This window comes from Staurois parvus, unplaced genomic scaffold, assembly GCF_062004578.1.
Source record: "Staurois parvus isolate SC_StPar_1 unplaced genomic scaffold, SC_StPar_1.0 ptg000581l, whole genome shotgun sequence".
Lineage (NCBI taxonomy): Eukaryota > Metazoa > Chordata > Amphibia > Anura > Ranidae > Staurois > Staurois parvus.
Genome location: NW_028318377.1, coordinates 7,735,601 through 7,762,639, shown reverse-complemented (window position 1 = coordinate 7,762,639; position 27,039 = coordinate 7,735,601). Strand labels below are relative to the sequence as shown.

The 27,039-nt window shown below is 43.7% G+C and overlaps 1 protein-coding gene across 2 annotated transcripts in view; it reads right to left on the bottom strand.

Moving 5' to 3' along the window:
- The window catches only part of IMMT (inner membrane mitochondrial protein), a 65,895-nt gene that overhangs the window by 30,529 nt on the left and 8,327 nt on the right, over window positions 1-27,039 (bottom strand). For both annotated transcript variants that reach the window (XM_089692315.1, XM_089692314.1), the window contains exons 2-8: window positions 17,194-17,264; window positions 12,274-12,463; window positions 9,201-9,306; window positions 5,488-5,604; window positions 2,478-2,597; window positions 1,135-1,271; window positions 931-1,034 (exon numbers count right to left, since the gene is read on the bottom strand). In XM_089692315.1, the coding sequence (XP_089548441.1) occupies window positions 931-1,034; window positions 1,135-1,271; window positions 2,478-2,597; window positions 5,488-5,604; window positions 9,201-9,306; window positions 12,274-12,463; window positions 17,194-17,264 (845 nt within the window). The remainder of the gene's footprint in view (window positions 1-930; window positions 1,035-1,134; window positions 1,272-2,477; window positions 2,598-5,487; window positions 5,605-9,200; window positions 9,307-12,273; window positions 12,464-17,193; window positions 17,265-27,039) is intronic.

The window sequence follows — 27,039 nt, the reverse complement described above, 5'->3', positions numbered from 1 at the left end:
ATAGTCACTGGCAGTTACTCTACGTTAATCTACAATGATGGGGCCTGCAGAATACAAAGATATGACAGCCCAAACCATGATTGCACCACCACCATGCTTTACCGTTGGCACAAGACAGTCCTGGCCATAAGCTTGGGGCGGTGTTTGCAACACGTCCGATAGTTGGGAATAGTGTGAAGCTTGATTCATTGGAACAAATTCTTCTATTGATCGAGAACCCACGATTTATGGGTGTTGCACCACTCTCTACGGAGCATTAACATCAGTCACTAGTGGTTTGGCAACTGCAGCTCACCCGAGAATGTTTTGTTTATGGAGTTCCCTCCACACAGTTTTTGTGAACACAACTTTGGAAGACTGAGATTGAGCTCTGCAGTCACTTTGCAGAAGTTGTTTCTTTATTCGGAGTCCATGTCCTTTTGTCTCTTTCGGTCAGTTGACCAAGTTGATCAGGCTTACGCTTATCAGATGACGCTTTCCCAGAAACTGTACATGTGGTCATAACCTCCGACCTCGCGACGCGGCAAAAAAATTGACAACTTCATTCACAGAGGCACCAGCTAAGCGGCGCCAACAATTTGCTCTCTTCGAAACTCAGTAAGCTCTGACATGACTCCATATTAGTAGCAGCACACGCAGTGAATGACGAAAGTGAGGCTTCCCACCTGTTAGCTAAGTGTCTCATCACGCAGCGGAAGCAGAAGAATGTTACATCACTTTTGCCTTCAACGTGAAACATGTCATCACTTTCACACCTATAAATCATGTAGTGTTTCCATATTTCGGTCCAACCTCTGTACGTGACTGTGTGTTGCAGAGGCCAGCAAGTGGTTTATCACAAAGCAGAAGTAGTCATAATATAGACAGTACATAGAACAGCAAGAAGAATAACTGACACTCGTATACATGAGATAAAGCATGAATACCAACTTTGCTTTGAGAAGAGAATCTGCTGCTTCATCCACAGCTCTGCTGCGCACCTTTAAGGCATCCTCCAAATCCCTCCACTGCAAGGATTTATGCTCTGCAGAAACCTGTAAAAGAATCACACAGAATTAGTGTGGAAATGAAATGCAGCCAAAAACATCACATTAAAATAGGCAGAACACCTCATGGATCTGGGATTCTGCTCACCTGAGAGTCATCCATGGCCTCTCGCAGTTTCTGGGCGTGGAAGTTCACAGCTTGCACTGCCGCCTCCTGGGACGAGACAGCTTGGAGTGTGATCCGGGCAGTACTACCAAGTGCTTCCTCCAAGATTGCTGCTATAGCTGTAGAAAAGCATTTCATAGAGTAAAACAAGATACGTAAAATACGATCGGGGTGTTTTATTTATTATAACACTCTCACAATGGAAACAGACAAGTCATCCACCTGCTTTTTGTACAGAATACTAAAAATACCACCATACAGGTGACAAAGGGTGTGTGAAAAGAAATTGCTCATCTTGTCAGAATGGCATTTAAACAGAACCGGTCAGGGTAGAAGTGCTTTAATTTTGAGGGTGTAACATGAACAAGTGAGGGGTTCAAATGATGAAAACCTGGCATATTAGGTGATCAAAAGAGGTATTATAAAAAGAACTGCTAAAGAGGGAGAAGTAGGGGAGAATGAGGAGAGGAATAGAGAGTTTAGGCAAGGCTGGGGGAGTAGGGAGAGAGGAGGAGGGTGGAGGTATGAAGAGTATACAAAGATCACGAGGGGAAGACACAGGTAGAGGAAACTATTCTGCAAATAAATTGTATTTCTAAGTAAATGTGAAATGTTGCCACTAAAACTATATGTTCAATACCCTGCCCCCGGAGTGGTGGATGGCTGTGGTGAAGTGATTGCTGGTACAGCAGTTAATTGGCCTATTGACAGGGGGTGCTGTGTTGCTTGTTTCCTTTCAGTAGGTGAATCAGATGGATCATGCTAACTTGTTTTTAAAGTGCTCCAGGGCCATCATCCTCATCCTTGCTTCACAACCTAGCAAGCCACAGACTCAGAGGTACTCCGTGAAGTCAAACTCCCAGCCCAGCAAACTTGTTCCAAGTCAGCCACACATAAAAGGAGTGAAACTAGGAAGTCTGTGATTCACAAAAGAGAAACTAAAAATGACTGATCCCCAGCTTCCCAGTTTGAAGCTTCCATTGGTACATCAATAGCATGGGCGGCCTTAATGGCCAACTAGAAGGCATGCAAGGTGGGTAGAGGAAAGCAAGCTAACAGTACCAGCCAATACCAAAACTTTGCCCAGCCAGAACAAACTGAGATTCGGGGAAAGTAGTAGGCATAAAAGGCACATATTTACAGCAATCTTTACCTGCCTGCACTTTATATGGGTCAGCAGCACACTTTAAAATCTAGAATGTACAAGAAACCCTTTATACTTTCTGTTGTTCCACAGCTGCTACTCTGTCATTGGAAAGCTGGCTGAAACTCTTTAAAATGATCAATTCTGTACAATGAGGAGCACTAAAGGCAGAATAACTTACATTCTATCTTCTCCCTCTCTGCTTTGTCTTGCTGAACAAGGCGAGCAGCCACCTCCTCTGCAGGTCGTTCTTTCAGACGATGTTTATCCTCATGCTCACACTCCTTACAATGCTCAGCTTCTAAAGGAGATCAGAATTCTAGATTCACATTCTAGATCACAAACTCATCCATATAATCAATGACAGTCACCGGCTCTCTGCTCACTGAAGGCTGAGAACTGGGCAATCAGAGGTCTTTGATCGCTCAGTTCTCGGTCTTATAAGCGGCAGGGACCCGATGCTGCATCCACCTAGGCAAGTATGAATGTCTGTATTTTACAATCTCAAACTTCTCTTTTAAAGAGCTCTTCAGTTGCACTTTGGGAATGTTAAACACAGATTTGAATTGTTGCACTGACTTGTTACTGTAAACAAGCTTCTTGGACAGAGCAAAGGTGGGTTATAACCTGTCAGTTTTTTTTCCCCATCTGTGCCCCTTCATGGAAACTTCCCTGCACTTCCTGTCCCATAACCAAGCAGGAAGTGAGAGGAAATCCCTGTAAATAAAGGGAATTCCTTGGGGATCCCCCAGGTCACCAAAATCAGTGTCCCCATTGGAAGATTTCCCCTCTATTACTTTTCTGGGGCCAAACCCAAAATTTGGGGTTTTCTTTTACTTTCAATGATAATGGTAAACAAGACAAATAGAGAGGCTGAATCTCCCTAATGGGGGCACAGACAGCAATAAAAACTGACAGAGGTTCTAACCCATCTCTACTCTGTCCAAAACACACACAAAAAAAAAAAAAAAAAAAAAAAAAAAAAAGAAGGTTTTGCCTTTAGTTATACTTTAAATATTGCAGCACATTTATTTTATTTTTTTTTTTTTAAGAGGAGGCCATAGTTCTACCTTAAAGCAGAACTTTACCAAAACTTGATAAATAATAATGTTCTTTATTAAAAGGAACATATATTCCACATTGACAATTATGCTACCAAAATTGGTGTGCACTGTAAATTACCTCCAGCATTGTTCCTGGTTCTTCTCATTGAGGCTGCCATTTTGCTGAAGCCCAGAGCCCCTGAACAGCAGTAACTCAAAGCAGAACTAAACCCATCGATTTAACAGTTTCAAAAAAACTGTTACATTCCTGGAATGCCATGATTGCTAACTGTCACTGTTGTATCCTCCACCAAACTGTTAGTCCCCGGCCACACGGATCCGACTTTGAAATCGTGCAACTTCCAGTTAAATTGCGCAATTTGAAAGTTGGATGTCATTCCGACTTGAGGTGTGACTTGCAAGACATCTGTGGCTTACAAGACAAAGATGTCTATGCAAGTCGCACCTGAAGTAGTGCATGCACTACTTTAGAAATCGGCGCAGCTCCGACCAAGTCGGAATCGCACCAATATGACTGCTTTCATTGCAGACGATAGGGTGCGATTTTAAACTCGCATGGCAAATCACACCCAGTGTGATCGGGCACTTAAACCATCAAATGTCTGGTGTCATAACTGAGCACATGTGCAGCACATGACAGTTACAGATCAAACAGAAGGAGTTTTCTTGGCTGTAAAGGATAGGAGGGTTTCATTCTGCTTTAAGGCTGCCAGCAGATCGGCCTCTACAAATTCAGCACTGCCTGAAAACAGAAAGCAACTGAGCATGTGCAGAGCAGGGTAAGACAGCGTATTACTGGATTTTAAACAGTATAGGCACTAATTTTAATGTTTTGCATAGCAATACCTGCCAAAAGGGGCCAACCTGAAGTGATCTAGGAGGACTTCGTTTTCTGATGAAGATTCCACTTTAACCACCTCCCAACCGGCCCATGTATATAAATGGCTGGATGGTGGCACTGCAGGGCTAGGCGGCCGTTTTTTAAACGGCCTCCCCACTCCCTGCTTGTGCGCTCTCCCTGGGAGCGTGCAGCACCGCGATTCGGTGCCCGCTGTGTCCTCCAGACACAGTGGAACACCGATCATCGGACGGGACCCCTGTGCAAGGTCCCGATCATGTGATCACTGATTGGCCAATCAGTGATCACATGCAAAGTAGTAAGCAAGATGTCACTTGTGACATCATTGCTTACTATGTGTGAAATCTGTGAATGATCACAGAGGTCACATGGTACAAGGCTATTCACAACAGCCTTGTACCATGTGACAAGCTGTGACCAATCACAGCTCATTCAGTAGTTCTCAATGGCTGCAAGAATGCAGCTAGAGAGGATAAATGATTGCTTTTACATCCTTTATGGGTGTAAAAGCAATCAGTGTAAAAAAAAAAAATCTTCATCACCCCCCACAAGTAGTACAGTGTCACCATGGGCAACAGTATGTAAAAAAATAAATAAAAAATATTTAAAAAATTAAAAATAAATGTAAAAAAAAAATGTAAAAATTATAATTTTAGTTATAAACTAATTTGGGTTATTTTTTTTTTTTTACTAAAAATATAATGGAATAAATTTTGGCCAAGATTTATTATGAAATACTATTTATTTGCAAAATTTTATAAGAAAAACACTTTCAAAATTTTTGGACTTTTTAATTTACATAGCAAAAAAAAAAAAAAAAAAAAAAATCCCAGTGGTGAATAAATACCACCAAAATAAAGCTTTTTCTCTCGAAAACAAATGCTAAAAAATTCATATGGGTACAGTGTTGTATGACCACGCAATTGTCATTCAAAGTGTGATAGCACTGAAAGCTTAAAATTGGTCTGGATAGGAAGGGGGTGAAAGTGTCCGGACTGGAAGTGGTTAAGAGAACCTAGGTGACCGACCTTCAGATCTAGAGCACTCATATTCCTTACATACAATTCTCATGACCAATGTGTTATAGCATAATCTACTCCTAACATATCCTTTGTTCACAGGACTCCTTCACAGCAGCCTGCGCAGATCACACTCAATGAAACACCATATCTAAGTGAGCAATCACAAGGTCATTGTAAGTACTGTAACTAGCACTGTTCAGGCACTTCCGAAGCTCTAATACTAGATGTAGCAGTGGTGCACTATACCTGAGCTGCCATGGTGTTCTGCTTTCTGCTCCATTGTCTCCTCTTCATGAACAACAGGAGCTGGGACTGAGACGGCATCACCAGTTGCAGAGATAATCTGTGCTACATGCAATGAAGCTAGAAAGAAGCAAGAACACATAAATGAATACACAGAATGGAACAGAAATCATTTTTTTCGCACAGTGCTGACAAATTACCGTCAGTGTCTGCCCTTAGGCTCCATGTACACTGCAGCTGATGAACTCACGTTTAGGAGCCTTGCTGCGATTTTTTCAGCAGCCCTTGAACTCTCCCTGTTTTCCTATGTGTCTATGTACACATCGTCGTTTACAGGCAGTTGAGTTTACAGTCTTTTTTTTGAACGCACCAAACTTGCATTCAGGAGTAGATTTTATCAGCGTTTCAAACGCTTGTAAACGCGGCTAACCGTGTTTATAAGCGTTTAACGGTTCCTTATCCAGATGCTGTCCAGAGCCTTTTTTAATCATCAGAAATGCATGCAAAGCGTTTTCCATTTATTCAAATGGACCCGGTACACCAGCGCAGTCAGTTCCAGGTTTCGCGTGAAGGAAAAAATGGTAGAACGTGCCGCATTATGCGCATGATGGGATCCATAGTGAGTACAACCAGAAAAGACAGCTAATCTCAACACATACTGCTCTTTCTGCTTCTGCTCTCTCTATTTCTCTCAAAATGTCTGAAATAGTTAAATTTTTTACTGTTTTTCAGTGCATTCTGGGCATTTTGGAAGGTATCCCGAGGTTATCTTTAAAAAACGCTTCTAAACGCAAACGCAGCTAAACAGATGTTTTTTAACCTACGTTTTCCAGCAGTCAGTTTCCATCGTTTAGAAGTGTTTTCCAAATGTCCTGTGTACATGGAGCCTTAGAGTTTACATTTGATATACCGAACACAACGATAAACATGAAACAGAGACAATTCTGGATGGAGGGTGGTAGCATATTAGTATATTTTTGAATTGTTGTAAGAAAACTACACAATCACAAAAGATACAAACTTCATGTAGATTGTTATTGAACCTCTAAGCTCAGCAATGCTGGTAAAGCATTTTAGGCACTAAACCTCCTGGGCTTTGCAAAAATGTTAGCAACAATCATATTTTTGAAGCAATAGGTAATATAATATCCTCGTTATTGCACCAAGTGATGTAGTCCTCTGATGTAGAGCCGACAACATATCAGGAAATAGGAGCCTGCTGTGTTTTACCACCTTACATAGCCCATCCAATCTGACAATTATACGCTTTATAAAACAATCAGCTGACTATTGGTTCAGTTTGATAATCAGATAATCACAGATGACAGAACACTAGTATAGGGTCTACATTTTAAGTTATGACAATTCACAGTTGTACAAATCTAGGCACCAGGAAAGTCTTCTTTAAAGCAAACCTGAGGTGGACAGTGACAAGGATGCTTGTTTAAGGTGCCCCCCTACCGAAAGCACTGGATATAAGGGCAAACAAAAAATACAGAATATATCCACCTTTCCCGACATTGATTATATTTAATCCTTATGCTGCTAGCATTAATAAAAAGATAGGAAAGTATATTATATTTGTTTTAAACTTTTTTTTTTCTTTACATTTCTTCAATGACTTCCTGGTTTCCATGCCTAGGCAAATAATGTCATACCTCCCAGGAGTCTTCAGGAGGGAAAAGGGGGGAAAGGGGGGTTTTCTCATCTAAGCACACTACTGCCTGTATGAAAGAGCTAATGGCCGATGGATTCCTGGAAGTACTGTATTTTTCGCTCCATAAGACTCACTTTTTTCTCCCAAAAAAATGGATGGGGGGAAATGTCTGTGCGCCTTATAGAGCGAATATAGAGCGGCTGGCCCGGTATTCCCGCCGCCGTTGTGTTAGAATACCGGGCCAGTCGCTCAGCTCTACTGTGAATAAGAACCCGCTCCTCTGTCCTACCTGTTCCTCGGTCCAGCGTTGTCCTGCTTTCATTGGCCGTCTTCTCTCCCTCGCACCGGCAACTTCAGTGTGGGCACCCAGCTGTGACAGCTTGCGGCTTCCCAGCCGGGTGCCCACTGCGCATGTGCGAGAAGCACTGCGCTTTGTGAATGGCCCCGCCCGCTTTCGCCCCCCCTCCCCAATGGTCCGCAGTCTCTGGTCATCTCCTGCGCCCTGTCCGCAGTCTCTGGTCATCTCCTGCGCCCTGTCCGCAGTCTCTGGTCATCTCCTGCGCCCTGTCCGCAGTCTCTGGTCATATCCTGTACTGTGTCCGCAGTCTCTGGTCATCCCCTGTACTGTGTCCGCAGTCTCTGGTCATCTCCTGTGCCATGTCCGCAGTCTCTGGTCATCTCCTGTGCCATGTCCGCAGTCTCTGGTCATCTCCTGTGCCATGTCCGCAGTCTCTGGTCATCTCCTGTGCCATGTCTGCAGTCTCTGGTCATCTCCTGTGCCATGTCTGCAGTCTCTGGTCATCTCCTGTGCCATGTCTGCAGTCTTTGGTCATCTCCTATACTATGTCTGCAGTCTATGGTCATCCCCTGTACTGTGCCCGCAGTCTCTGGTCATCTCCTGTACTATGTCCGCAGTCTCTGGTCATCTCCTGTACTGTGTCTGCAGTCCACTGGTTCAGAATTTTTTTCTCGTTTTCCTCCTCTAAAATCTAGGTGCGTCCTATGGAGCAAAAAATACGGTAAATGCTACTTGAATCATCTGCACTTACATAAGATGGTCACGGCCAGAAATGCTAGAGGGTGTTTTTCAAAGTGATTTCTCAGCAAAATAAAGCATGGAGACATCAATGGATGGGCGAGTTTGCGTTCAGCATTAAAAATGAATTAAATCACGTCTTCATTTTGTGGTGCTCAGTTGCAGTGTAGATCCAGTTTAAATCATGCAAGGAGTTATGTCATCCTCTTGTCAGCAGGAGAACGGCATCACCCCCTGCATTAGTTAGCTTAAAAGACTTAAGATCCTGGAAAATGCTGAGTAGCCTAAATCAGCACAGTGCAGAATTGTCTTCTTGCAAAATTTGGGCTACTCAACATTCTCAGAGATCTGGCCGGGGGGGAGGGGGAGAATGCTGTCATCCTATTGGTAGATTAATTGGATCCTGTCTAAATTGGCCCTTATATTTATTTTGTTTCAGGTACTTATATAGCGCTGTAAATTTACGCAGCGCTTTACACATATATATATATATATATATATATATATAACATTCACATCAGTCCCTAACCCTCAAGGGGCGTACAATCTAAGGTCCCTAACTTACATTCATACATACACATATTAGGGCCAATTAACCTACCAGCGTGTCTTTGGAGTGTGGGAGGAAACTGGAGCACCCGGAGGAAACCCACGCAAGCACAGAGAGAACATGCAAACTCCATGTAGGAGGCGCCATGGTCGGGAATCGAACCCATGACCCATTTACAGCAAGGCAGACGTGCTAACCACTAAGCCACTGTGCACTGCGTAAAATTGTAAAATTGACGGCACTATATAAGTACCTGTAATAAATAATCTCCCTCCTCAAAACTGCTTGCACAGACCTCTGCGTGGAAACTCACATGACTTAGAGGGAAAGATGAAACAAGTACTAACATCATCCTATGAGTTTAAGACTACTGTAGTACAGGGGCTGCCAAAAACGAATTTACATACAGCAGTTAATGCAGGATTTATCCCCCCACCCTCCAGTCTCTTCTATTTTGCAAACAATGGATTTACCTTCTGCACTTTCACTGGCCGCCGGCGCCTCTATGGTCTCTCTTTTAGGCTGTTTGGATTCTTTCATTACTTCTGAAAGTCTAGATAATTTTAAGGGCTTCTCCTCCTGCAAATGAAGATCAAACATGACAGGTTATTTGAAGAACAAGTTATTCCATGTGCAGTAAAGATTGGCACACACAGCTTGATTTCCTCTCATTTAGCTTACAGGCTGAACAATAGAAAATAATTTGATTCCCCTTATCCACGTAAAACACAGCTTGGATGGAGGAATCACCACTACAAACTATTGGATTCAGCAGCCGTGATCCAGCCAACTACAAACCATGAACTCAAGTAAATGGAACAGGTATCTTTTTAATAAAACAAAGCCTTACATTGATCTCCATACCAATTAATCTATGCCAACAAAAGTAAAATTCAGGGTTTTTTTTGTTTAACAGTATATGTCAGACCTATTAGTTCACCTACCCATGTTTTGGTAGCCGACTAGCTTTCCAAACACGTGTATGGTGTATACAATTTGTGTAGACCTTGTGTACTGACTACTGGAAAAGGTAGTCCTAGTTAAACAATATAGTTCCACACATTCATATCCACATCACTGCTGTCTAAGGTTTTAGTTGAACTTGCTGTCTTTAAAGAACAGGGGGGGATTGACAGGAGTAGTGGGGGTCTAATGCCTGCACCACTTTTGCAAATCTGAGAAAGCAGAGCAAATCCTGCTTTTAATGAACAAAGTGGGAGCTACACTGCCTCAAACCTCTGCTACCCAAGCATGGAACAGGTCTATCTGTCGTACACACCCAGGGGTGGACTGACAACTCATGGGGCCCCTGGGCAATAGGGGATTATGGGGCCCCTGTGTCCTTGCCCAAACTCAAAAAAGCCTATGAAAAAGGTACCAGGGGCATCTCATGGGGCCCCCTACTGACCCCGGGCCCTCGGGCAGTGCCGAGTTTCCAAATGGTCAGTCCGCCCCTGCACACACCACTTGCATTAGTATTCTGTTCCATTATGTTGGTGTAGGAAGCTTTCAGTGCTTTGCATTTAGCCCCGGGTCACACTGATACGATGTGGCACATCGCATGTGATCTGCACAGAAACTTGCATTTCTGTGCAAATCAAATGTGATTTCTGTGCGATGCAATTTGATCCATACATTTTATATGGCTCAAATCGAACCGCATCCGCACCAAAATAGTGTCCGCACCAGAATCAGATTGCATGGGTGTTCCCATCCATGCAATCTAATTCTGCACATCGCAACGCGTTTTGCGAACTTATTTCAGGGTGTTGTTAACTTAAAATACACACCTGCAGCAGTTTACATGAACGAGGTGTGAATACGACGCAGTGCAGAAAACAGAAACCGGTGCAAATTCTGCACCGCATAAGTGTGAACTAGGGCTCAGTGTTACTGGACCAAGCCAGGAGGGGATCCCATGGTACTAGCTACTGATGACACCTGCAGAGGGCTGTCCATTTCCAACCTATCCCAGATGATGGCAAAAGAGTCAGCCAATACCAGACATTAGCTTTATCTCCATGGATCCCTTGGCCAGTGTCCCCTATACCCAACACATCAAGATTTGAGCAGTGGGACCTTGGCTCCCTGCTTATTGTGACACAAAGGTAATAGAATTGAACTTTGATGTTTCATCATCTAAAGAACTGTGTCCTGGCATTATAGGGCCTCAAGAAATGTTATAGACCAGGGGTGGGCAACTGTGGCCCTTCAGCTGTTGAGGAACTACAAGTCCAATCATGCCTCTGCCTTTGGGAGTCACGCTTGTAACTGTCAGCCTTGCAATGCCTCATGGGATTTGTAGTTCCACAACAGCTAGAGGGCCACAGTTTAACACCCCAGTATTTTAAAGGTTCACTTGTTCTGCACAGAAGTCCCTACCAGGAGTCAACAATGAGCCTATTGTTTCCAGTCAGTGGGTGCCTTAACTGACTGGTAGTCTAACCATTTCCTTTTAAAAAGATTTAATTTCTAGAAGCTTTCGTTTTAATCCCAAAGTTGGCTATACATGGATCAAAATTCAGCTGGTCCAGCAGGGAATTTTGATCCATGCAAAGTCTCTTCTGCAAAAAAGAAACCTACCTGCCTGCTCTTTGACTTCTCCATCTTGTACACTGAGAGCTGTGCATGTGCAGTTCAGCTTACAGCGCCAGCCCCGGGAGTGACGTCATCCCGCGTTGGCCAATGAAGATGGCACACAGGAGAACATGCCAGCAAGGGACGGGTCGTTGGAGTGGAGGTAAGTTCAATTCCTGCACATACTGCAGACATCTGAACATTTGTTTCTGAACAGTTGTCCCTGGTAGAGGATTAGCTAGTGATCGATGAAGACTTCTTTGAAAACTTATTTATTGCATGTTAACGATACGTAACTATATGAATGTCAATAGCATGACCACAGCTCTGCTTTACAAATATACTGTGTATTTTTATACTGTACTGCAGTTGTGGAGGATTTCCAATCACAACATAATTCTATACACTTTACATATTTCCTAAAGAAATAAAAGAATTGAATGGTACAATCATCTTATTTTAGGGCTCGTTCACACTAGGCTGTTTTGCCAACGCTTGCCAAACGCCCCTATAGCGTTTGGCAAGCGTTGGTCCGGCGTTTGCGGAGCGTTATTAACGCTCGGGAAACGCTCCGCAAACGCCGCATGCGCGGTTTAGCGGCGGTTGCTAGGCATTTGCCGAGCGTTAATAACACCCCACAAACGCCTATAATGCAGTTTGAGTGGTGTTACCGCTCCGCAAACGCCCCGCAACCGCACCGCAAACGCCGGCCGGGCGTTTGCGGAGCGGCACCATAGACAAGAATAGGAGGCTTCAAAGCCTCCTGACTCGTCCAGAGGCGTCCGTTTTGCCGCGACGCGACGCAAACGCTCCCGTTAGAACAGCACCATGTGCTGTAATGTGCAGAATTGGCAGAGGAGTTTGGGAAGCGGTAAAAACGCTTACCAAACGCCTCTCTGCCGCCTGCACACAAGGCTAGTGTGAACGTAGCCTTAAAATCCCAGAAACATGCAGAATGATATTACTTACCGGTTTCTTTGGCACTGGTAGGCTGTAGGGTGCAGGTCCTAGTGCAAGATCGAAAAGTTTGTCTGAGTAAGGTATGGTCTTTTCAACATTTCCACGGAACTTTGGATCCCAGTGGGCATAGAGCACGGTACCTCCGACTCCACCTCCAGCAAACAGTAGACCCGTGCCAACAATTTTCCCAGCTGAGGGTCTGCACAGAACAGATTGATGTGAGCACCCAGCATTCCACTGTAAATCATTTTTTATAAATTACTGGTTATTTAAGAGGCAATCTCACATATACTGCATCCCTGGGCTTGTACACACAGAACTCTCTCTCTATAGATCAAAGAAGTTATTCATTGTGTTGTCATCAGCAAGTGCAGCACAACAGGGCTGTATTAGCAGTTAGTATGGGCTGTATTTAACCGGTTTCAGCCCGGCCTATGGCTGAATGGCAGCCGGCAAAAACCCTCACCATTCCGGGTGGACGCCATATGGCGTCCTTTCAGGCATGCGCCGTTTGCGCGCCTGCAGAGCCACGCACCGGCGCGATCTGTCACCGGCCGTGTACCTCGGACACGGCCGATGACAGATCCGAGTACCAGCCCTATTGCCGGTACCATGTGACCTGCTGTGACCAATCACAGCAGGTCACATGACAGTTGTATACAATGGAGGGCTTCATTCATGCCATCCATTGTATACTAGTGTGTCTAGCTGTGAATGGTCACAGCGATCACATGCACAAGCTGGGCCAATCACAGCCCAGCTGTGTCATGTGATTAGCCATGGCCAAATCACAGCTAAGCACAAAAAAAATTGTTAATTTAGCAAAAAATAAAAACCGCAGTGTTGATTAAATACCACCAAAAGAAAGCTCTAGTTGTGTGAAGAAAATGATAAAATTTTAGTTTGGGTACAATGTTGTATGACCGCTCAATTGTCATTCAAAGTGTGAGAGCGCTGAAACCTGAAAAATGGCCTGGGCAGGAAGGGGGTAAAAGTGCCCGGTATGGAAATGGTTAAAGTGTATGTTAATACCAGCAATGAACCTATTTGCTACTGTTCACAGTGACCCATCTTTTACAAAAAGGGAAAAGAAAAAAAAAAGTTGATCCTGCCAGAGATACAGTGAGCTGATAACAGTCAGCAGAAGCAGGAAGTGCTGGAAGTTATCAATTAGCATTAGGAGACGAGATGGAAGCGTTCTGTAGTGTAATAAGGAAAGTATGGAGGCTGCCACTGCCGGCCTCCTGAAATTACAAGGCATGCTGGGACAAGCATGGGACAAGCATGCTGGAAGAAAGCATGAGAATTCCTTATTGCTATAACCAGTCCAGGTTGTCAATTCTGAATGCACTGCATAGCAGCCAGAAGTAGCTCATAGGTGGTAGTATTTGCTCTAAGCAGACTTCTATTTCACTATAATCCCAGATTTATAAACATGCAAACTATTACAGAATACGCTTTTAAAAGCAGAACTAGACCCTCCTATTAGTATCAGACATATCGGATTGGATGTCGCTCCACTTCCTTAAACTGAACCTCTCCAAATCCGAGCTCCTAGTTTTCCCCCCAGCCCACGCACCCCCCCTCCCCCAACTTCTCCATCACGTCCAACCATGCCACCATCAGGTCCACCCCGCAAGCCAGAGCACTTGATGTCATTCTTGACTCCAATCCATCCTTCCAGCCCCAAGTCCAATCGCTAACAAACTCGTGCAGACTCCACCTCAGCAACATTGCCAAAATCCGCACGTTCCTGACCCCAGAAACCACTAAACAGCTCATCCACTCCCTCATCATATCACGACTCGACTACTGCAACTCCCTCCTCACTGGCCTGCCTCGCCGCTGGCTATCCCCGCTTCAGTCGATCCTGAATACGACAGCTAGACTCATCCATCTTTCCAACCGCTCCATTTCCGCCACCCCCCTCTGCCAATCCCTCCACTGGCTTCCGATTGCGCAACGGATCAAATTCAAAATCCTAACACTGACGTACAAAGCCGTCCACCATACTGCCCCGAACTACATCACCGACCTAATATCCAAGTACCGCCCAGCACGCACACTCCGCTCCTCACAAGACCTCCTTCTCTCTAGTTCCCTGGTCTCCTCCTCCCATGCCCACCTCCAGGACTTCTCCAGGACATCACCCATCCTCTGGAACTCCCTACCCCAATCCATCAGACTATCACCTACTCTCCTCTCCTTTAGGTGCACCCTGAAAACCCACCTCTTCAGGGAAGCCTACCCCACCCCCTGCTAATTGCCGATCTCCTCCACTCTTCCTACCACTCCATCCCCCACAGCTTTCTCCTCTTGTGCCACCATCCCCTCCCTCCTAGATTGTAAGCTCCAAGGAGCAGGGCCCTCAATCCCCTCATGTATCACATTGTATTGTTATTGTTCTGTCACATGTTCTGTCCCCCATTGTAATGTACAGCGCTGAGCGAACTATTGGCGCTTTAGGGGGGGTGAGGTGATGATACAAATGTGGGGGGGGGGGTGAGGTGGTGATACAAATATGGGGGGGGGTGAGGTGGTGATACAAACATGGGGGGGTGAGGTGGTGATACAAACATGGGGGGGTGAGGTGGTGATACAAACATGGGGGGGTGAGGTGGTGATACAAACATGGGGGGTGAGGTGGTGATACAAACATGGGGGGTGAGGTGATGATACAAACATGGGGGGGTGAGGTGGTGATACAAACATGGGGGGTGAGGTGATGATACAAACATGGGGGGTGAGGTGGTGATACAAACATGGGGGGTGAGGTGGTGATACAAATATGGGGGATGAGGTGGTGATACAAATATGGGGGGTGAGGTGGTGATACAAATATGGGGGGTGAGGTGGTGATACAAACATGGGGGGGTGAGGTGGTGATACAAACATGGGGGGGTGAGGTGGTGATACAAATATGGGGGGGTGAGGTGGTGATACAAATATGGGGGGTGAGGTGGTGATACAAACATGGGGGGTGAGGTGGTGATACAAACATGGGGGGGTGAGGTGGTGATACAAACATGGGGGGGTGAGGTGGTGATACAAACATGGGGGGGGTGAGGTGGTGATACAAACATGGGGGGGTGAGGTGGTGATACAAACATGGGGGGGTGAGGTGGTGATACAAATATGGGGGGTGAGGTGGTGATACAAATATGGGGGGTGAGGTGGTGATACAAATATGGGGGGTGAGGTGGTGATACAAATATGGGGGGTGAGGTGGTGATACAAATATGGGGGGTGAGGTGGTGATACAAATATGGGGGGTGAGGTGGTGATACAAATATGGGGGGTGAGGTGGTGATACAAACATGGGGGGTGAGGTGGTGATACAAATATGGGGGGTGAGGTGGTGATACAAACATGGGGGGGTGAGGTGGTGATACAAACATGGGGGGGTGAGGTGGTGATACAAATATGGGGGGGGGTGAGGTGGTGATACAAATATGGGGGCTTTTCTTTACTTTATTACAGGGAATGCATGAAGGTAAAATGTCCAGCCTTTAGAAGCACTGTAAGGCACCAGCAGAAATTGAAGGTGGAATGGGCCATGGACTGGGCACACAAGGAAAGCAAACACTGAGATTTAACACTTGTTGGCAGTCATCTCCATTGTAGGAAACATCTCACTATCATTTAACACAATTAAATCATCTAGTATCAGAAAGATGTAAAGGCCAAGTTCACCCTACAATAACAAATAATAAATGTATAAGGAAATAAAATGTGCATTTATTAATTTTTTAAAACAGGATCCTGGAAAGCATTGAACCTGTGAAATGTTTCGGTCAAAAACAACCCTAATGGTCATCAGCCGGTATGAAAAAAACACCGCTACACCAAAAAAACCCCGCCCCCTTGTCACCGCTCGGTAGTTCTCAGCCTTACCTGAGAAATCACCTAACAATTCCGGTTCTGGGCATAGAGATTAGTGAAGGAAAGATGGCCTCCACTCATCTCTATGCCCTTGGAGGACTGGAGCGATGTCACTTCCAATTCCGGCGCTTTGTAAACAAGGCTATTTTTTTTTTTTATAAAGCACTTGATCAATGCTTTTTTTCATCTAATGTTTTACATTGTAGTGGAGAGATGTAAGGTCTTATTGCCCCCATATCTCTCCATAAAGAGGACCTGTCACTAATTATTTCTATCACAAGGGATGCATGCATTCCTTGTGATAGGAATAAAAGTGATTACATTTTTTTTTTTTTTAAAGGGACAGTGTATAAAAAAAAAAAAAAAAAAAAAAAAAAAAGTTTAAAATGCTGAAGTGGTGAATGCATACGTAGGTCACGCTCACATACATATGTAAACGGTGTTCAAATTACACGTGAGGTATCACGACAAACGTTAGAGCAAGAGCAATAATTCTCGCACTAGACCTCTGTAACTTTACACCACTAACCTGTAGAGATTTTTAAAGCATCACCTATGGAGATTTTTAATTACCGCAGTTCCACACCATTCCACGAGCAATTTTAAAGCGTGACATGTTGGGTATCTGTTTACTCACCATAACATCCGCTATCATATTTTACAAACAAATTGGGGTGTATATTGTGTTTTGTTTTTTTTATCAAAGTGTATTTTTTTTCCCAAAAAATATATATTAATTTTTCAAAAACTGCCCATTTCGGTTGTGGTTTTCCGCCACGTGCATCCTGAATTTTTGTTTTCTGTTTCGGCACCAGAATTTTCATTTTGGTGCACCACTAAAATATACACACAAACTTTTTTTTTATTAAACAAAGGGACAGATAGTCTCCAACTTAACCTCAGATGGAGACTCTCAGAAGTAGGAGTTTCTGTGCTGACTTTGTTTTTGTGGTTTTCACAAGATAGGAAATATAGAAAATACCAAAGTGTGAAAATCAGCCTAAACCTCCACCGGTCGGCTCAAAACAAGAATGGAACAAGTCTTACCCAGAGGCTTCAGTAGAGTATGCTCTGGCAGCACGCAGGGGACGGAGGGAAGTCTTAATACGCAGGCACTCCTATAAAACAGAAGAATTACAGACAATTACATATAATCCTTAACTGAATGACAATTGGTTTCCTTAAGCACCTAGGATCATGAAAAAACATGCGTTTTTTTTTTAATAAAACTTTTTTTATGTTCATGTCTGACATGGGGGTGAAAGTGCCTCGACATGGACCTTTGTGGCAGGCTTACAAAGCAAGTGTATACCAAGCCAAACATTTTTTTCTAGTTTTCAATGGAGTGGGAATGTATTAGAAGGGTTCTAGCCTTCACTATTTATATTTTTTCCCACCTATGAGTTCCCCACCTATGAGCTCCCTCCACTTCCTGCTTTGCAAAACAGCAGCCAGATAGGAAATGATAGTAAGTTTATCTAACAGAGCCCCCGATGTAGCATCAGTGTGTGTTCATGTTGTATTCCTCCATGTTCACCCTAACACATCACAGGAACTGCAATCTCTAGTCCTCTTGATGCCAGCAGCTCAAACCCCACACTTGGACTTTTATGGTGACTTTCAGATCCATTTGATGGCTGTATCAGGAAAGGAGCTCTTCCCCACATAGGTACAAGGATGATATTCTCAGCCCAAGCAGCAGACAGCAGAGCAGTACTCCCCCCCCCCCACCTCTGGGTCTGGCAGAGAACCGCTTCTAAAGACATACCAGACCATATTACTGCTGGCATCTCAACAAATCCAACTCTTGCTTCCCTTGTGTGCTCCCAGACATCCTGCTAGCCACTCCCAAATCCACTGCTTCAAATAATACCCACCGTCATGTGCGTCACCTTCCTATCCTACACATACTGCTCGCCACCATAGCCTCCGTACTCCCATCCCGCCAGACACTCCATAGCCTCCGTACTCCCATCCCGCCAGCCACTCCGTAGCCTCCGTACTCCCATCCCGCCAGCCACTCCATAGCCTCCGTACTCCCATCCCGCCAGCCACTCCGTAGCCTCCGTACTCCCATCCCGCCAGACACTCCATAGCCTCCGTACTCCCATCCTGCCAGCCACTCCGTAGCCTCCGTACTCCCATCCCGCCAGCCACGCCATAGCCTCCGTACTCCCATCCCGCCAGCCACGCCATAGCCTCCGTACTCCCATCCCGCCAGCCACGCCATAGCCTCCGTACTCCCATCCCGCCAGCCACTCCCAAATCCTCTGCTTCAAATAATGCCCACCGTCATGTGTGTCACCTTCCTATCCTACACATACTGCTCGCCACCATAGCCTCCATATTCCCATCCCGCCAGCCACGCCGCAGCCTCCGTACTCCCATCCCGCCAGCCACGCCGCAGCCTCAGTACTCCCATCCCGCCAGCCACGCCGCAGCCTCCGTACTCCCATCCCGCCAGCCACTCCATAGCCTCCGTACTCCCATCCCGCCAGCCACTCCATAGCCTCCGTACTCCCATCCCACCAGCCACTCCATAGCCTCCGTACTCCCATCCCGCCAGCCACTCCATAGCCTCCGTACTCCCATCCCGCCAGTCACCATACCCTCCGTATTCCTATCCCACCAGCCACCATACCCTCTGTACTCATATCTCACCAGACATCAGAGCCTCCATACTCCCATTCTGCCAGCCATCATACTCTGCATATCCCCATCCCATCAGCCACCATACCCTCAACACTACTCTTCTACACACATCACCCTTCATCATTCCCTCCACATTCCAGTCCTGCAATTACTATCCCTTCACACATTCCACACGGTTCTCGTATCCACCTAAACAGTTATTTGGAATATACCCAATTTTGCTGGAACAGGCACACTTTTGCTAGTACACTCAAACTGTGGATTTAAAAATAATGAGAATTACTTTTTAAATTTATTTAGGATGTTAATGAATAAATAAGACCAGTCTCTAAACCTTTTCAACACAGATTAAAAAAGAAAGGAAAGAAATCCTGATAAACTGCCGCCATGCCGATATGACTAGATACTTCCAGTGACCATTATGAGAGAGTGAGAGTGAGAACACCAAATGTAACACACATGCTCCCCATTCACACCTGAGACCTTGTAACATTAATGAGTCACATGACACCGGGGAGGGAAAATGGCTAATTGGACCCAATTTGGACATTGTCACTTAGGGGTGTACTCACTTTTGTTGCCAGCGGTTTAGACATTAATGGCTGTGTGTTGAGTTATTTTGAGGGGACAGCAAATGTACATGTTATACAAGCTGTACACTGACTACGTCACATTGTAGCAAAGTGTCATTTCTTCAGTGTTGTCACATGAAAAGATAGAATAAAATATTTACAAAAATGTGAGGGATGACCTCACTTCTGGGAGATACTGTACGGCCCCTTCTTTTGGGCTTGAATGATATCTACTCATTGGTATTTGTGTTGTCTCCAAAGGGGCACAAGGTATGATGGGAGAGAGATTTGTTTAGACCCGTACAAATATATGTCTATGGCTAACTATGTAGGTGACAATATATCCATCCTGCGGATATTGAGATTTCCCACAATATAACGGTGGGTGTCCTCGTTCAGCCATTTTATGGATCTCCTTTCTCCCATGATCTCTATATCTCTCACTACGCAAACTTTTTCTCGGTTAGTGATCTGGGTGGCCTTTGTGTTCCGTCTAGATGGGATGCCTGGAGCCCATAGGTGCCCTGACCGGGAGGTGCTGACAATCCTGAAGCCTGTTTTTAGGATTGAAGAATTCGTTTATGTTTTCAGTCTTTCATATTGTGAGTATATTTACACATTTGGAACCATACAAATACTTTTATTTGCTTGTATATGATATGGAATTAATAATTGTATTTTCAATCTGACAGACTGTATCACCTTTATACAGAGTGTCTGATATCCCTGAGGAAGGAGCTATATGGCTACGAAACGTGTTGGAATTTTGCAAAAACATCTCTGTAATCAACTAGGATCACTTATTTCTTATATTATCCATTTTGTTTCTTCATTGGAGTATTCACTATTCTCTTTTTTATGATGTTTCCTTTCTCTTTTACATTGGTCATCATTGATTATAAACACACATTTTTATTAGCGCTGCACATTGATATTATAGAACTAGGATCACTGTTTAACTTGTGTGTAACATCCTTCCATGGTGATATGGTAAAATGTACAATATAACTGTTTTGCAACAATGGCGTGTTGTGCCATAATTTTAAGTAAATTTTGGCAAATAGTTTATACATTTTATGTATGATGCCTTTAAAGTCCCATTTAGTACAGTGGGGGGGGTTCCATAATTTAACACAGAGGAACCCTTGAAATAACGTTCTGGTCTCAGGAAACCTCTGTTAAAAATGACTATATCTACAACTCATGATACATGAAGTGTGATGTCAGTGGGAAGAATGCTCCCTACACTTGTGACATTGTGAAGAATTAGTCCCTTATAAAAAGATCAATGGTGTCAGTGAGAACTTATATGAGCGGCAGAAATTGCTAATTGCTGAATGAACCTCTAGCAACTGCTGGAGGAACCCTAGGGTTTCAATGAACCCTGGTTAAGAAACCCTGCTTTAGAGTAGGGATGCACTGAAATTTCGGTGGCCAAAATGTTTTTGGCCGAAAACACCCCTTTTGGCCGTTGGCCGAAATGAAAAAAGAAAAGCACTGATTCAGGTACTGAAAAAAACCCCGCTCCTCGCCCGCTGCCACCACCGGCTGCCGCTCAGTAGTTCAGCCTCACCTGAGAAACCATCGATCCCGGCACTGGGCATAGAGGCGAGTGAAGGAAATATGGCTGCCACACATCTCTATACCCTTGGAGGACCAAAGCGATGTCACTTCCCGTTCTGGACATTTTTTTTTTTTTTTTTTAAAGCACTAGATTAGACCAATGCTTTTTTTTTCCAATGTTTTACATAGCAGAGGAGAGCTGTGGGGTCTTATTGACCCCATATCTCTCCATAAAGAGAACCTGTCACTAATTATTTCATGCATGCATTTCTTGTGATAAGAATAAAAGTGATTACATTTTGTTTCAAAAGGAACTGTGCAAAAGAAAGGAAAAAAAAAAAACATTAAATACATGTTTTTAAAAAAGTTTAAAGTGCCCCCGTCTTCGCATGGTTCATGGTGAACACATACATAGGCCACGCCCACATATATAAATGGTGTTCAAACCACACGTGAGGTATCACCACGAACGTCAGAACAAGAGCAATAATTCTCGCACTAGACCTCCTCTAACATTACACTGCTAACGTGTAGACATTTTTAAAGCATCACCCATGGAGATTTTTAAGTACAGCAGTTTCACGCCATTCCATGTGCGTGCGCAATTTTAAAGAGTGACATGTTGGGTATCTATTTACTCGCCGTAACATCCTCTTATATTTTACACAACAATTGGGGTATATATGGTTTTTTTTTTATCAGTGTATTTTATTCCAAAAATATATATTCATTTTTAAAAACTGCACATTTCGTTTTCAATTTCGGCACCAGAATTTTCATTTCCGTGCACAACTACTTTAGAGGTTAGGTTTACAAATACTTCAAATCTACTGCTATGAACCTCAAGAAAATAACCAAAAGGTTTATTTTACAAAAAGGACCACCATGTAGTTTACAATTTTCTACCTTTGAGTTCATGAATTTCCTCCTAAAACGTACTGCAGTCTAAAGAGCATGCAAAGCCAAAACCACTGTTTTAGTTGGAGTGTGGAAGGGTTCGGACATCTTGGACTGAAGTTTGCTGGAATAATTAGCCCACACTATAGGTCCTAACTACATATCCTCAAGTGATGAAGCTTTCTAAGAAATTCAGCAAAGGCTAAGGAAAAAAAAATGCGCTAGACTGCATGTTTTGAACTGGCCCTAAATCTACATACCAGCAAGTGAGGAAGCTTTCTAAGAAATACAGCGATGGCTGAGGGAATGAGTGGCTACTTATTGCTTATCTGCCTGGAGAGGAGATCTACAATCCTATGAGCCTATACTTGAGGGGAGATCAGTTTGGAGGAGTCCCGTGCATGAAGGATCCATTATAGCAGTGTTTCTCAACTCCAGTCCTCATGGACCCCCAACAGGTCATGTTTTCAGGATTTCCATTATTTTGCACAGGTGATTTGATCAGTTTCACTGCCTTAGTAATTACCACAGCTGTTTCATCTGAGGGAAATCCTGAAAACATGACCTGTTGGGGGTCCATGAGGACTGGAGTTGAGAAACACTGCATTATAGTGATCCAAAAAGCGTTTAGGCCCCGTGCAGGTCGAAACATGGAAGTGAGCGGGCATTCCAGCCATTTTAGGATATCTTCGTATACCTGTCATCACCTTTTGGGTGGACCCTCACGAGGAGTGTATTGCTTGATATATTTAGGTGTTATTCACCTCACGGGACTTATGTGTTTTATTACCTTTGCATTTATGCTATACGTTTATATAATTGAGCACATACATTCATTGTATTATTTATGCACAGTTGGATGTACTGTGTTTATTAGTGACACAGTGGTTGTCGTTTATATGTTATTTGGGATCTGTGCCTAGAGCACGGTTGTTTTTTTGGGGGGTTGGAGCACTTCTGTGTTTAGTCCCAGTTTGGACTTTTGTGTTCTTGTTCAGTGTTTTTTATCACTATTAGATCTGTTTAGGATCATTTGGGGCACTATTGATATTTGCTGGTCCCTGTTTGGACCGGTTGTGTGGCACTTTGTTGTACGTGTATTGTGTGAGTGTTAGGCTACGTTCACACTAGCGTTGTGTGCAGGCGGCAGAGAGGAGTTTGGGAAGCGTTTTTACCGCTTCCCAAACGCCTCTGCCAACTCTGCACATTACAGCACATGGTGCTGTTCTAACAGGAGCGTTTGCGTTGCGTCGCGGCAAAACGGACGCCTCTGGTCGAGTCAGGAGGCTTTGAAGCCTCCTATTCTCGTCTATGGTGCCGCTCCGCAAACGCCCGGCCGGCGTTTGCGGTGCGGTTGCGACGCGGTTGCGGGGCGTTTGCGGAGCGGTAACACCACTCAAATGCATTATAGGCGTTTGTGGGGCGTTATTAACGCTCGGCAAACGCCTAGCAACCGCCGCTAAACCGCGCATGCGGCGTTTGCGGAGCGTTTGCGGAGCGTTAAAACACCGGACCAACGCTTGCCAAACACTATAGGGGCGTTTGGCAAGCGTTGGCAAAACAGCCTAGTGTGAACGAGCCCTTAGACACCTCTTTATATTATCACGTATATGTTTTTTGTGCATTTAGTTCATATGTGCATATTGACTTATTTATGATATATCTGTCACTTTTTGGCTTTTATTTTCTATACATATGTTGATGTAATTCACTTTATTATAATCATCATTGTCACTTTATTATCACTGGTATATATTTTTGGGGTTTATATGGTATTAGTGCTACATAATTTTTGCTGTTTTTTTCACGTTTATCATTTGGTATATGATTGGATGTTGGCAGCTGTACCTCCTTGAGCAGTTTATAGGGACTTATGCAGGCCATAGATGGGTCGAAAATCGGCCGATTTTTCGGCCGAAAATAAAATCGGCCGATTTTCGGATCGTTAGTGGGCTATTTGTTCGGCCGTTTTTCTGTATTTTGGCCGGTTTTTCTTATCGGTAAAGTTGGAAAAAAAAAACGGCCGATTTCCGCGGCAATGATGGGCAAATCGGCCGATTTTTTACCGATAAAAAATCTGCGCATGAGCAGTGACCTGCAAGAGGAAGACAAAAAGAAGAAGAGGAAGAGGAGGAGGAAGAAGAGGAGGAGGAAGAAGAGGAGGAGGAAGAAGAGGAGGAGGAAGAAGAGGAGGAGGAAGAAGAGGAGGAGGAAGAAGAGGAGGAGGAGGAAGAGGAGGAGGAAGAAGAGGAGGAGGAGGAAGAGGAGGAGGAAGAAGAGGAGGAGGAAGAAGAGGATGATGATGAAGAAGAAGGAGAAGAAGAAGAAGAGGATGTTGATGATGAAGAAGAAGAAGAGGAGGAGGATGAAGAAAAAGAAGAAGAAGAGGATGTTGATGATGAAGAAGAGGATGATGATGAAGAAGAGGATGATGATGAACAAGAAGAAGAGGATGATGATGATGAAGAAGTAGAAGAAGGTGAAGAAGAGGATGATGACGACGAAGAAGAGGAAGAAGAGGAGGAGGATGATGATGAAGACGAAGAAGAAGAAAAAGAGGATGATGATGAAGAAGAAGAAGATGATGAGGATGTTGATGAAGAAGAAGAGGATGTTGATGAAGAAGAAGAAGATGATGATGAAGAAGAAGAGGATGATGATGAAGAAGAAGAGGATGATGATGAAGAAGAAGAAGAGGATGATGATGAACAAGAAGAAGAAGAAGAGGATGATGATGAAGAAGAATATGATGATGATGAAGAAGAAGAGGATGATGAAGAAGTAGAAGAAGTAGAAGAGGATGATGATGATGAAGAAGTAGAAGAAGAAGATGAAGAAGATGAAGAAGAAGTAGAAGAAGATGAAGAAGAGGATGGTGATGAAGAAGATGAAGAAGAGGATGGTGATGAAGAAGATGAAGAAGAGGATGGTGACGAAGAAGTAGAAGAAGAAGAGGATGATGATGACGAAGAAGATGACGATGAAGAAGAAGAGGAGGATGATGATGAAGAAGATGAGGATGATGATGAAGAAGAAGAAGAGGATGATGATGAAGAAGATGAGGATGATGATGAAGAAAAAGAAGAGGATGATGATGAAGAAGAAGAAGAGGATGATGATGATGATGATGATGAAGAAGAAGAAGGATGAAAATAAGAGGAATTCCAGTACGGCAAAAAGTGTCCCTGCAGAGAGCTCTGCTATTTCTTTGACAGTTCTTTGACAGTTCCTTGACATTTACAGCGGTTGCAACATTGTATCTATTTGTTTCCGAATAAAAACGGATAATGGATACAAATAGATACAAATACAAATAGATACATTGTTGCAACCGCTGTAAATGTCAAGGAACTGTCAAAGAAATAGCGGAGCTCTCTGCAGGGACACTTTTTGCCGGCTGTAGATGGGATGAAAATCGGCCGATTTTTTTTACCATTGATGGTAACGTCGGCCGCTTGAACGACCGATTTTTCGTTTTTTAAAAGAAAAATCTGCCGTTTTTCTCCCCGTCTATGGCCTGCATTAGTTAGGAGCGCAGGAGGTTTTTTTCATACTTTTAATATAGGACTGCCGTCACCGCTATAGATGGTGATGGAAAATGCAACATTTTACAGGCGGTGAGAGAAAACCTCCAGTGAATGAACCTGTTGTGCTGACAATTGTCTAAGAGGGGATACCCCATCATTTTAGATAGATTTCCTCTAATGTGTTGTGTCACTGGGATAGAAAGTCAATAGAAATTTAACTAATGTGACAAAAATGAGAGCTTTTAACCATTCCTTACACCATACAAAACTAAAAAAAAAAGAAAATTGGCATAGACCAATATTTCTGAATGCAAAGCAGATGGAATGCATGGAAAAATCATTAAGGATCCAGTCACTCGTCTGGCAGCCCAGTTAGGAAACAAAATTACTGGCAGAATGTCATAGCAAGAAGCACATTAACTACACATAAAGGCACACTAAACCCCACACACAAGTCAGCTGACCAGGACAATGTCCAGCCAAGCAGATACATATTACATGAAATATGGCAAAAGCACTGGTGTGGCTGGGTAAAATGTATTACAGCCAAGTCCTTTTCCTCTAGAACACACTCTGCTTCTCCCCACTGACTCACATGTTCCATGGTTGGTTTTTAACAGAGGAGACAAAATATTGGCCGGAAAAGTGAAAACATGATTTTGGGTGAATTTAATTTAATTTTAAGACTGGACTCCACGTAAACTTGCCAAAGTTTCTCGTTTTGTCCATATGGTCCCACGATTTACACAACTCGGCAAACAATACAGCAGGGGTGTTCAATCTTTTGACTTTCTCGGGTCACATGGAAGAAGAGGATTGGTCTTGGGTCAAGCATAAAATACAGTTGTGCTCAAAAGTTTGCATACCCTGGCAGATATTATGAACTTTTAGCATTCATATTGAAAATATGAGTGATCATGTCAAAAAAATGTCTTATTTAAAGGATAGTGACCACATGAAGCCATTTAGATCCCATAGTTGTTTGGCTCCTTTTTTAAATCATAACAGAAATCACCCAAATGGCTCTCATCAAAAGTTTCCATCCCCTGTAATATTTGGCCTTGGTACAGACACACAAGGCAACACAAACAGGGTAAACTGGCAGTTATTTCCCACATCTGTGGTTTTTGATTAAGTGTCAGTGTATAAATAATCAATGAGTTTGTTAGCTCTTCTGTGGATGCACTGAGCAGGCTAGATACTGAGCCATGGGAAGTAGAAAAGAACTGATAAAAGACCTGCGTAACAAGGTAATGCAACTTTATTAAGATGGTAAAGGATATGAAAAGATATCCAAAGCCTTGAATATGCCAGTCAGTACTGTTCAATCATTTATTTGGAAGTGGACAATTCACAGATCACTTGATACCAAGTCAAGGTCAGGAAGACCAAGAATATTGCAGCCACAACTGCCAGAAAAATTGTTTAGGATGTAGAAAATACAGGTTGCTCTGGAAAAAGACGGTGTGGATGTTTCAAAGAGCACAATATGACGATAATCAAATAAAAATGAGCTGCATGGTCCAGTTGCCAGAAAGAAGCCTTTATTGTACCAATGCCACAAAAAAGCCTGGTTGCAATATGACCCACAAAACCTTGACACACTGTTATCTGGAGACCAAAATAGAGCTGTATGGTCACAACCATAAGCGCTATGTTTGGAAAGGTGTCAACAGCAACAA